The 13101-nt window shown below is 33.9% G+C and overlaps 1 protein-coding gene across 2 annotated transcripts in view; it reads left to right on the top strand.

The window, feature by feature from the left end:
- Positions 1-13101, top strand: part of Uba1 (ubiquitin-like activating enzyme 1) — a 122051-nt gene that overhangs the window by 89416 nt on the left and 19534 nt on the right. For both annotated transcript variants that reach the window (XM_089242485.1, XM_089242486.1), the window contains exons 14-19: positions 4941-5106; positions 5192-5274; positions 5559-5672; positions 10205-10465; positions 10593-10667; positions 12321-12507. In XM_089242485.1, the coding sequence (XP_089098611.1) occupies positions 4941-5106; positions 5192-5274; positions 5559-5672; positions 10205-10465; positions 10593-10667; positions 12321-12507 (886 nt within the window). The remainder of the gene's footprint in view (positions 1-4940; positions 5107-5191; positions 5275-5558; positions 5673-10204; positions 10466-10592; positions 10668-12320; positions 12508-13101) is intronic.

Genomic DNA, 13101 nt, shown 5'->3' with positions numbered 1-13101 from the left:
CCCCGGTATCTCGTACTATCGTTTAAAGCCGGGTTTTCCTAGTTTCGAACCCAACTGGATCAACAGCTCCTATAGATAAGATCTTATCTATAGGGGGTGTTGACTAGATCATTTCGCTTCAGCAGAAATGTGTTGCATAATCACGCTACACATTTGTGTTTTCCAAGTGTGGCGCATCAGATCAGGGTGGCTATATTGAGTATATGGCCCTGGGGTCAGCTACTCTATCGGCTGCATGCTCCGGTTTGAAGGGAAGGGAACTTTTCGCTAGTTTGTGGGCACCTGAACTAACATTCTCCCTATTGAGTCTTCTACAGAGCCACTTTAGTGATCTCTAAATACTTAGCGGATCCAAGTGCTCTGGTCCTGTGCCGCGTGTCATACAAGTGATCAGTGATTATTCTTCGGATCACTTAAGTAATTTGGGAATGGGCCGCGGATAACTCGAGTGTTATAGAACAGCACTTGCGACCGCGCCAGTGCTCTAAAACAGTGCCACATGTTACTCAAGGGATCTATAAATGTGCCACGGATAACTTAAATGGTCTCGAATTATGTCACAGGTCACTTAAGCGATCTGTGAATGTGTCGCTTGGTTCATTTTTACAAAATTAGATTTGAAAGGGACAGGCCACATTTGGACCGTACAGGCCAAGTGTTTACCGCGGGTCAAGGGTTGCCTATGGGCAGAATGAATAAGAAATTGAGCATGGAATTCTGCATGGAAAGGCTGACATGTAATTATATTCTGGTCAGGGGCAATGCAGAACCTGCCTTGGGTTGGGGGGGGGGTGTAACTTTTTCTTAATTGATTTGCTTTCGAATTTTTTTTTGATAATCTGTGAGTGCCAGTGGAGATGTTCCCCGGAGTTAGTTCCTACCCCACCAATACCATTAAAAACACCCTTTTTATATTAAAACCTGTTCTCATTCATATTTTCTAATGTCTAAGTATAGGCCAATGCTGTATTGATGTTTGTCATGTACTGTGTAATAGCGTAAGCAGGATTTTCTTTGCAGGGGGGGGGGGGGTGTAGTATCTGTTATTAGCTAACGTCCTGTGATTCTTACATCTGCTATATAAGTCTCAATCTAGAAATTACCAATTCTTTCAGTTGCGTGTCTTTCTTTAACCCCTTTTGTATGTCATGTTAATCTATTTTTAGTCATAATAGCCATGGTCTCGATGTATAAAACATGAAAAGATCTCATTTAATTATGTCATCAACAATCCACTCTGGCTAAGAGATAAGAGAACATGACTTCTCTGAGGACTCGGACAATGATCATGGTAGTTTCAGTCTGAATGGCAGGAGTTCGTGATCACAACTCACGGATTAACACATTAAAGATGAGGCACACCATATTAGCGGGAAGATCACAATCGAGAATCAGCACATTGAGGATGCAACAGACCAAGACATTGGGAGTTAGTAAAGAAAACCGGTAAATCCTGGAAAAGTCAGGAGAAAAATTTTTTACCAAAAAAAAAGTCAGGGAAAATGGCCCTTTTTTGTTTTAAAACCTGGAAATTTCAGACAACAATCTGAAAAATCGTCACAATTGTCATCTGATTGGGGGGAAAAAATCGATAAAAAAATAATAATGAGAAAAAAATTTCCCTTGGGGAAAAAAGGGAATTCTAATAATATCATAAATATTGATAATCCGTAAAATATCGCATATGAGGAGGAATACGTGAGAAATCAATACGTGTATTCAATATTTTATAGTTTACATAATTTTATATTCTCTGCAATTAAGTTAGACATTATCAAATTTATCTTAAAATACGTATAATATTTTTATTCTTGTATTTTTTCTGTAATTTTTAAAACGCATAATACTACAGGCGTAAGTCAGGGGAAGTGCGTTAGAAGTGGGGATTGTGGTGTATTTTTGCAGTAAAAAAAGTAACACTAGGAAACAATTTTAAAAAACAGCCCCCCCCCCATAACATATCATTCATATTGTATAGTTTATATAATTTTATAAACTTTTAAAATTAGCAAAATATAAATTTAGAGTTAATTCTTAGCAAGACTATAAAAATTTATTTTACTGTTCATTGATAAATGACTGCACAAATTGATAACACTTGGAATGTTTGGCAAAGTAAGTTATTCCCCATTTTATCATGGAGAATTATTATTTAACTAGGCCGGATAGTCAGGAGTCTACTGTATTTTTATTTAAATTATTTCTAATACAGGTATCTCTCACTATAAGAGATGAATTGATTCTTCACAATCAATAGTGAGACATAATCATGTAAAGTGCATTTAAATTAGCCTATGCAATATAGAAAGGAGAGCAGAGTTCGCCCTGACTTTTTATCAATTGTAACAATTTGGCTAATCAGATGGAAAAAGTTGTAGCCAAATGAGAGAGAACCTTAGCCAAATTGACACGTTATAAAATGTGGATTCCAAAACAACTTATATCAAGTTCAAGATGAAAATATAAATCAAAATGCAAATCGTGTATAAATAAAAATTAATATTAAATGTAAATTATAGTACAAAAAATATTTTAGCTCTCAAAAATTTGCAGGGATTTTTTTTGCTGTCCACAATTCAAAAGCATTTTCAAAATTCAATTGTTGCCTGCTGGGACCATTAACAGGAACAGAAATACTGTTATTTATATGTTTTACATTTATTCTGTTCCGCAACTGTTTTAATGAGGTTCATGATATTGAGGCAGAGATAGCACTCCACTCTAATTTACCAGAATCTCGGGACATAGGTTGTTTGCAAAATGTTCTTTTTGAGTGAAAGAAAGCGTTGGTTCCTCTCGAAAAAAAATAAAGTTAGTCCTCTCCCCCCAACCCTTAATTGTCACCCCTGTAAATCAAACAAATAATTGATTTCTGAAAACAAGTTTAATCCAAAGATTTAGGAGAAGTGCACGAAATCAGTCACCTGCCGTAAATTCATTTCCTTCTCTAATTTTGATGTGCAGAGCTGCTATTTGGCGAAAGTGCCAGAAAACTCATCAGATCCATTCAGCTGACTACTTGCAGTGATGCAGTTGCTTTGTTCTCTTCATTCACGCGTTAATTTTTCAAAAATAGTTTTTGTTATAACTTGTTAGCGTGAAATCAACTTTGAACAGTTATATATTTATGCCTTACAAAAAGTTTTTTTCATCAATTAGTGATTGATATTTATAGATTGCTAATTGAATATTGCGTTGCATATTCATCATAGTCGTGTAGCTGTAGTCGTTTAGTCAGGAACAGTCACAATTTTTGCTATAGCTGAATTCATAAATCGAAGGGGAACTTTTTTTTCCTGACTACTTAGATTCATTTTGATTGTATGATCACTTGTCGACATTTTTATACTGTGTTTAACACTTCTATGTCTTATTCATGAAGAAAAGCTAATTATATATACAGTATATATTAACTAATTATTATACATAATATAAGTAATAAATATAAGCAACTAAAATATATGTGCGCGTAGTAACTTGGGGGGGGGTGAGGAATTGGGATACCTTTGAGATAAAAATAAAGTTTGCGTTGTTTCAAATTTTTTTTTTTTTTTTTTTGGTTAGGAGAAATTTATTCTGTACAATCACACTTGCAGCACGATTAGGTATGTCGAGTTACTTAACTCAGTTTTCAAATTATTTTTAACTAAATAAATTTTCAGAATTAACAATTTTGCTTGGGGGGACGTTATTTGGGCACTTTCCCTTACTAACAAAAAAGTTTAATTTAGTGGTATAACTAGGTTTAGTTTTTTTTTTACATTCATTGCTAAATTGGTACAGAAGAGCTGCAAAGAAATCCATCGACATTAACATGTGTACAGGAATTAACGTGTAACTAATTTAAAACAAATATAATTACGTTAAGCACATTATATACGGTATTTATTAATAAATCAGTCCATAATTTCTGATTTTTTTCATTTCAGAAAACCTCAGCTTCAATAATAAATTTAAAGCAAATGATTCTGATGATCACCTTCTGATTCATATAAATGCTTTTTGAGCAATTTCCAGCTGGAATTATTTCCCCCCCCCCCCCCATGGTCCACAACTGTGGTCTACCACCATTTAACTTCGCCTATTTCACACCTTAATATGGGACCTAGGTCAGATTTGTATTGGCCTTGCAATTCCTAAAAAATATTTTTCGCACTTTCATCTTGGATTTGGCGCCCTTCCTGGAGCAGCACCCACACCAAGAGCCGCTTCTGCGTCGTGGCAACAGAATTTTTTTTCAAAGGATACTCAGCAGAAAGTTGGAAAATTTCAGAAAATCAAATTTTATTCTACCACCACTGCGCGCGTGCATTAGCAGCCTAGCGAGTCTGAAACCGGGAAATAATTTGGATTATCTCTATTTGACAAATCGGCGATGAATGGCGATGAATTTAGTAACTCTGTACTAACCTATATGTACCTTAGAAAAAAGCAGTGGGGAGGAAAGAAAAATAAAAAAGGAAAAATTATTAGATGAGGGAGTGTGTTTTTAGTCCTCTTCACCCTCACGCTACGTGTTCTCTTCTGCTCTTATGTATAGAAAGATACGTTATATGTGTGGGGGGAAAAAAATCAAAAGTGAAAGGGAGGAAAGAAAAAGCAAGGGTTTCTATATAAAGCTTCGCAGTTGTGAAGAGGAAAGAAAACACCAAACTTGTTTGAATTTATTCCACTGGTGTTTGGACGTAATATTATTCCGGTTATCATAGAGATTAACTTTGTTCAGTCTTTTATTTATAAACTGGCTTTTGGGGATTTTTTTAATTCCATTTCCCAAATCACACTTCAATGAAAACTGTGAAATTGCCTAGAGCGAGGAACATTTGTATCAATAGTCTGAAAGATAAGGATACTCAATTTACATTTATAATCTAATCTGCATTCATAAAAATGGTTTCTCTGTAAATGTTTGTTATATTTTTCTATCTATTTTTATGCAGTCAATGAAATCAACTACTGCTGCTAAGGCAGTGAGAATTATGAACCCTCAGGTGAGAGTTACTGCTCATCAAAATAGAGTTGGACCAGAGACAGAAGCAATTTATGATGATACCTTTTTTGAAAGATTGGATGGAGTTGCCAATGCCTTAGATAATGTCGATGCACGTAAGTAACGAAGCATTGTGACGAATGTTCATACCTTCGTCTTTCTGTTAATTTCATGTAAAATCTTTGTTTTCTTTTTTGGTAGGTATCTATATGGATCGACGATGTGTTTATTATAGGCGACCTCTCTTGGAGTCTGGTACTCTAGGGACCAAAGGAAACACTCAAGTAATTCTTTATTAGCTTTTTTATTAAAATTATTAAATGTTTCACTTGATCAACTAGTCTAAATTGTGAATGTATTGTAAATTAAAATTGTATAACATTAGTTTCCAAACTGGGGAGAGAAACTTGCTCCTTCTTCAATGAGGCAAAAAGGGTCGTTATATTGAGTATCAACTGTATTATATGAATGTTTAACATAATGTGTGAGTTTAGCAACATCTGTAATTCTTAGTAATTTTACAATTGTTGCATGTATATTTTTATACTTATAATGTTTCATCATATAGGTCGTGATACCATTCTTAACAGAGGCATATTCGTCTTCCCAAGATCCTCCGGAAAAATCCATTCCGATTTGCACGCTGAAGAACTTCCCTAATGCCATTGAGCATACACTTCAGGTACTAAGTTTTCATATAAAGTTGAATCTTACTGTAATGGTGTTCTGCAGACCAAGAAAAAATATTGTTGTAAAGGGAGATGTGTGTGTATATATATACACACAATTATAAAAAAACTATCCCGACATATGGGCCCCTAACTATCATACCATTCACAGAAACTGAATGAAATTTTGGCATAAGGTATTTTGATGTATGCGCTCAAGAATATGGAAAACAACAGTGTCACTCTAACAGTTACGGTTAGTGAGAAAATTTCGAAAATATCAAATGGCAACACCAAGTTTTTTGTATTGGAATGTGATCTCCATTGTGAAAAACCCTAAATAGCGTTCGAATGACAACTGTAGCATGAAAATCACCGGCGGTGGATAGGCTAAAAGTGAGGACAACCAATAAGGACAGAGAAGCAGCATAAAATAAAGCATTTTATTGTGTTTCACAAATTTTCCACATGACCTTGTGGAGGACTAATCAGGCTGGGATCTCAGCCGAAGAAACGGTGTGACGAATGAAACAAACATTAATGCTCTGGTGCACAGCAAAGTCCTTTTTACCTTTTCCTTGCCTAGCTCCTGGGATTTTCGTGCTACAGGTGCCATTCCAACGCTATTTAGTGTTTTTCAGTATGGAGATCGCATTCCAATACAAAAAACTTGGTGTTGCCATTTGATATTTTCGAGATTTTCTCACTGTAACCGTAACTGTTAGAGTGATACTGTTGTTTTTCATATCATTCTTGAGCACATACCTCAAAATACCTTATGCCAAAATTTCATACAGTTTCTGTGAATGGTATGATAGTTAGGGGCCCATATGTCGGGATAGTTTTTTTTATAATCACCCCGTATGTGTGTATATCACATACGGGGTGATATATATATATATATATATATATATATATATATATATATATATATATATATATATATATATATATATATATATATATATATATATATATATATATATATATATATATATATATATATATATATATATATATATATATATATATATATATATATATATATATATATATATATATATATATATATATATATATATATATATAAACTACAGGCATAAGCATCACTTAGTCAAATTTATCCTGTTGGCATTGCTTTTGAAACTGTTGTTAGTGTATTACCAGAAAATTCATTTATGAGCATTTATTTCTTCCACAAAATTATAATTAGTTGATAAAATTCAGTTAGGTGTTTCTCACCCATTGTAAAGGATTCAATTGACTGAAATTAAAATCAGCAACTTGCCTTAGTCTAGTGTAAAAGAGTGTAACATTTTACAACATATTAAGGGGTAATAATTAAATGGGGTTCAAATTAATTTAAGAACAGTTTCTTGCTGTTTACAAGACGAAAAATAAAAAACCTCTTGACAGTATAAAAAATGTACAGGGATGGGATTGCTGCGCCATTAGCAATTTCCTGCTACATACTGTGCCATAACGTTGATTTTTTTTTGAGAAAATTTGCCGCTTCTGCGCCAATTGGGGTTCTCCGAAATTTCTCTCTTCAACTTTCGCTTTCGATGACGTCATTTGAATCATGCTGTGACGTCAACCTCGACGTTGCTACTGTAACTTATAGAAAACCTTTGTGTATGTTCCGGTTTTTTTGTAGAATTCATCAAGAGAACCGGTTCTGCCAAGGTTTCCTGCATTTGGGTGTGAAAATAGCACGTCCGTATTTCAGATTCCGAAAACTCGCGTTGCCTCCGATTGATTAAAAAATCAAATTTCGAGCTAAAAAAGTTCTGGGTTTTTAACCTATCGGAGACGACGCTGGTTTTCAGAATTTGAAATGCGACACACTGTGTTGGCACCATCGAGCTGTAGGTAGTATGACGTCAGCGGTCTTCGCCTTGGCAGCGCTGAGAACGGCGTCCGCAACATCATTCGTCGGAAGATCACGTGACTCGTTGAAAACACGCACATTCCCCCGTTATTTTCTTATGGCATAAATAGGAGTTTGAAACAATAAATGAAAGAAATAATTTCAGTATCGATAAGATAATTCCAAAATTAATGAAAGAAAATTTCTAGAATTAATGAAATAGGTAATTTCAGTTCCAAAATAAATGAAAGGGATAATTACACCATTAATAAAAGATAATTCCAGAGTTAATAAAAGATAATTTCAACATTGATGAAAGTGATAATTCCAAAATCATAAAAGCAATAATTCCAAAATCATAAAAATGATAATTCCAGCATTAATGAAAGATAATTCCAGAATTAATGGAAGAAAAATTCTAGAATTAATGAAAGAAAAATTCTAGTTTTAATGAATGATAATTACAGCATTAAAATGGAAAAATTTTGGAATTAATGAAAGAAAAATTTTAATTTTAATGAAAGAAAAATTCTAGTTTTAATGAAAGAGAATTTCAATTCCAAAATAAATGAAAGTTATAATTCCAGCATTAATTAAAAATTATGTAATTAATGAAAGGTAATTCCAGCATTAATAAGAAATAATTAATAAAGGAAATAATTCCAGAATTATTGAAAGAGAATTCCAGAATTAATGAAAGAAAGAATTCAGCATTGATTCATAAGTGAGGAGTCCAGATCAGACTCATCTCGACTGCATCAAATCCATTAAGTCCTTTCAGATAAAAGTGTTTTGGTGAAAGCTTTGTTTCTGAAAGAAGCATCAGAACTTTTTGAATGACTTTCTGACATTATTTGAAAAAGAGGAGCCCTCATACATATTTTGTAGGATGAGCTAGGAGCTCTTGTTAGAAAAATTACAGCACGTTTCCTGAAATCTGAACATATTCAGAATGTTAGAATTGCTGAGCTTCAGAATTTAGCTAAGAAAGCAGTGAGAACTGGAGGAAAAATGTGGTTGTTGGTGCTGAAATAGAATCCAATCTTGCTGAGTTGGGGGAATGTTCTCAACAAAAAATTTCTATTAGGTGCTAAATCATCAAGCACTTGCTCAAAGTTTTACCTTTTGAGAACACCATGCTAGAAAAAATGAAGTGTTTGCATCCCATTTTCCGACTGGAAAACTCTTCATTATCATGTATTAAGTAGATTGTTTCAAAGCTACCGCAAGTTTGTCCTTTGGATACTCCTGTTCTCTTGGATGAATGGATTTCTCTGCAGTGTGAAGATATACATGTGAGTTATCAAAGGTTAGAGAAGTATTGGGGATCTATATTTGATCTGAAAAACTTGGATGGAAGTGCATAGCTCAATTTTGCTTGTGCTTGTCAAAGCCTTAATATGTCTTGCCCACATGGAAATGCAGACTGCGAGAGGGGCTTGAGTGTAAACAAACATTTCCTGCAACATAGATCAAATCTTTCGGTTGAAAATATCAATTGCATTAGGTGAATAAAATCTTATGTACAGCATTCTCGAAATGATAAAGGTAATATGTCGATGCCAATCTTCTGAAAGCTGTTCACAGCTCGCATCAGAATTACCAAGACAGACTTCAGCACCAAAAAACTTCTGATAAGAAAGTTCCATGACCAGATGAGAATCAAAGACTAAAAGCAGAAGAAAGGGAGTTGGAAATTCAGTTGTCATCATCAAAAACTATGCCGAACACTGCAGAGAAAATGATAGAAGTGGGGATAAATAGAAAAAAACTTTGTAGACATCGAAAGTGGGCAAGTTCGTCTGAAAACACCAAAAGAAAAAAATGTGTAGTGTTCTTGAGAAATTAGAGGAAAACAGAGTCATAAGTCAACAAATGTCATGAGGTTTTTTTTTTTAATGTATGCTTATTTGTTTGATTTGCAAACTTTTACTTTTTCTTCTTACGTCCAGTTTGGATTATGACTTATAATTTTTTACGTCCCTACAAGTGGATGCAAGTTTTATCAAACATATAAAACTGATTTTTGATGCTGGAACCCTATAACTGGTTAAAATGTTCAAAATTGAATAATCTGATTATTTCGGTTCAAAAAATTTTCATTTTTGTCAAAGGTAATAATGATTCTGCACACTGCTCCGAATTCACAGATTGCTGCTCCGAAACGCTAAATTTACTGCTCCAAAACTGCTCCGAAAAGAGTCAACAGCAATCCCATCCCTGAATGTAGTGGGAATGAGTAATGTAATGGTGGGGCTTTCATTTGAGTAGTGTAAGGCTATTATGATTTTTAATGCACATTTTGTGCTCGTTCAGTCTACATTTCAAAACACATTTGATTTGCAAGAAATACCTGTATAACAAAATGCTTTAAGAAACAATGTGATTTTGTTGAGACTATTGCATTGAATCTGATTTTAATTTAAATTTTTTGTCTAACTGAATTTGTAAAATTTTAGTTTTTGAAATCAAATGGTCGTAAATCATTTGAACTAAAACTTAACAGGGTCAACATTTGGCCCCAGGACCGTCGTTTCAACTTTTTCCGGGGGGGGGGGGCAACAGCCCCCCTAAATGACGGGCCTGCATTTGGCATGTGTGTTAGGTATCCTGGAGGTATTGTGTAGTTTCATGAATAGTTTCAAGCTTACATATATTGTGATCTTTACATTCTAGTGGGCTCGAGATGAATTTGAAGGGCTGTTCAAGCAAGGAGCAGAAAATGCACGCATGTACCTTTCGGAACCTTCATTCATTGAAAGAACGTTGAAATTGACTGGGAACCAACCTTTGGAAATCCTAGAGTCTGTGAAACACATTCTTGTTGATAGCAGGCCAGAATCATTTAATGCTTGCATTTCTTGGGCTCGTCTCCATTGGGAGGAACAGTATAGAAATCAGATATTACAGCTCTTGTACAACTTCCCACCAGATCAGGTAAAATATCAAAAAATTATCTTTTTACAATTATATTTTGCTATTTATTCTTGTTTTGTTGAAGAATGGTCTTGTGACTTTGCGTAGCAAGGGAATTTCATAAGTTTAGCATATTTATATTGTGCAGGTTACAAGCTCTGGAGCACCTTTTTGGTCTGGACCTAAACGTTGCCCTCACCCATTGGAATTCAATGTTAACAATGTAAGTTTGATTTGTATATTGACAACAATATGAAACTGATATTTGAAATTTACAAGTATCAAGCAATTTTTAGATGTTGTGGTGATCTTTACCATATTGAATACAGTAAAATGAGATATCTTAATATTTTCAATTTAATAAATTTTTAACTCCCTTTGTATATTAATGTTAAACTCAAGCCCAATTTATCATGATTCATTTAATTTAATGAATAAAATTTTCCAGTTTAATTTGTTAAATTCAAAGTTTGAGTGTAATTATACTCTATGAAATTTTCGGTGCACACTTTGACTTTTCATTTTCATATCCCTTGGGTGGTATACCTGAAATTTTAGGGCTTCCTAGTGAAGTTGGGGAAGATCCACCATTTGCAATTTGTTTGGAAAATTCAATTCAAATCGACATTGAATGAGAGAGATAAAGCCATAAAAATGGATATGCACTTAGATAATATAAACACTTGAAGGTTAGCAAAATACTGTTTATAAATAAAATTTCATTGATTCAATCTTGTATGAAAAGAGTTATCTCTGATATGCACAGCCGTCTATTGACTTTAAATCTCAAAGAGCAAATTCTAGAGCTGTTTCACAGGTAGGGCAATAAAAGCTATGAGTATAACATAGGATTCTGTGAGTTCGCTTGAGTCGGGGGCGATGACAGAGAAAAAATTTCTCCGAACGATGGGGGGTGATAGAACAAAAAAGTTTGGCAAACTATGTTCTGTAGTAAGGAAGCCACAGTTGATTTAAGATGAAATATTGATTTTTTTTTATCGAGATGAGCGGTGCATTTTATAATCCTTAACATGAAGGTCTTTGACTAAGAGCAAGAAAGCTCATTTTTGAACATCTATTTTTTGTGAGAGAAAGCATGAACTTCGATGGGTAGGTTGTCTTGAGAAGTTGCCTAGGTTTCCCTGACCCCCTTGTACTTCAATTATGTATGTCTATATATTATATTCCGTTCGACCAATGTTTGTCGAAATTTTTCATTCCTTATACAATAAAATTGGGATTGAAGCACTGACATCCATAGGGGAAAATTGAAAACATCACTATCCAAAGCACAATAGATAGGGCTGTACCAACAATACATTTACAGATCATATCTAACAGGGTTGATGCATAATGATGACAGATTATAGAGGAACGAGAAACAAATATCTGCCAAAGCCTGCTGAATGTTTTGCAATTGCTGCCCCTTCTACATTTTTCTTTTTCACCTTTGCTCCATTTTACACACACTTAAACTATTCTAGCCTCTATTTAACGACCACTTTCGGAAACACTGCTTTAAGTGAATAGTAGAATGGTTTAAATGTCCTGTGTATGATGTATGAATCAAAAAATTATATATGTTCAAAGAAAGATGATGAAAAAGTTATTCAATAAGCCATAACTTTGAGTTAGCTTTGCAGCTTTATTATAAGAAATACATTATACACACATATTAACAATGATGAATCCGTGTTATTTATTGAACTATTTGCTGTCAGTGATATGCATCAAAATGAAGCATCTAATAAATAGCGAACAAGAGTTTATTTCATCTAATATAGAAATTTTGTGTTTCTGAATTTTTTTTGTTACTTTAAAAATAAAATTTCAAATCAAGTTCATGTTTTCATGTTATTTCATGTTTTATTTATAGCCTCTGCATTTAGACTATGTGGTAGCTGCTGCAAATTTGAAAGCTTACATGTATGGAATAGGAGGAAATACAGATCGAAATTACATAGCCGGAGTTGTTCAATCTGTTGATGTTCCACAATTTGTGCCGAGGTCTGGCATTAAGATAGCTGTATCTGATTCAGAAGCTAATGAAAACAACGCGACAGGTGAATATTTTATTTTAGTATTGTTAAGGAAACAGAAATTGCACGATTTAATCAAGGTTTTGAAAAAAATTAGTTCTTTATATTTATTTACTAGCTATAATACCAGGCGTTGCCCGGGTTTTCTTCATTGAGGCTTTTTTGGATCACGTGATATCTCCCTCTTTCTTTGAGGGACATACAAACAGTGTTCAAGTTGAACCAATATGGCGACTCATGAAATAAACAAATCTAAATTTAAAGAAACGTAGAAATCAATATATATTTTGTTTCTTTTTCGAGGGGTGCCAAGTATTTCTACCCCCCCCCCCCCTGAAGTTCTAGTTATTCATCTGCCAGTTTCTCCTTCAAAAAATATTAAAACTGTGGAATTTCTTTGATGTACTTTATGAGCCCATTATTAATTTTAAAACAATCTAAACTATATGTGAATTTATACAGTTAGACAATAATTACAAATTAATTTTCATACTTGAGAAGATAGAAATAAAAAGTTGAAATCAATGTTATCGCAAGGATCTCAACTCAAAAGTAGGTCTGGCTAATCACTTCATATATAATATCCTGGGCTTCGTATATCTCTAAGCAAACTCAATA

The sequence above is a fragment of the Pholcus phalangioides genome, unplaced genomic scaffold (assembly GCF_987345545.1).
Source record: "Pholcus phalangioides strain wild (caught in Gottingen) unplaced genomic scaffold, Ppha-v1.0 ptg000015l_1, whole genome shotgun sequence".
NCBI classification, from domain to species: domain Eukaryota; kingdom Metazoa; phylum Arthropoda; class Arachnida; order Araneae; family Pholcidae; genus Pholcus; species Pholcus phalangioides.
Note: the sequence above shows the minus strand (reverse complement) of the source record. Positions and strands in the feature narration are given on the sequence as shown.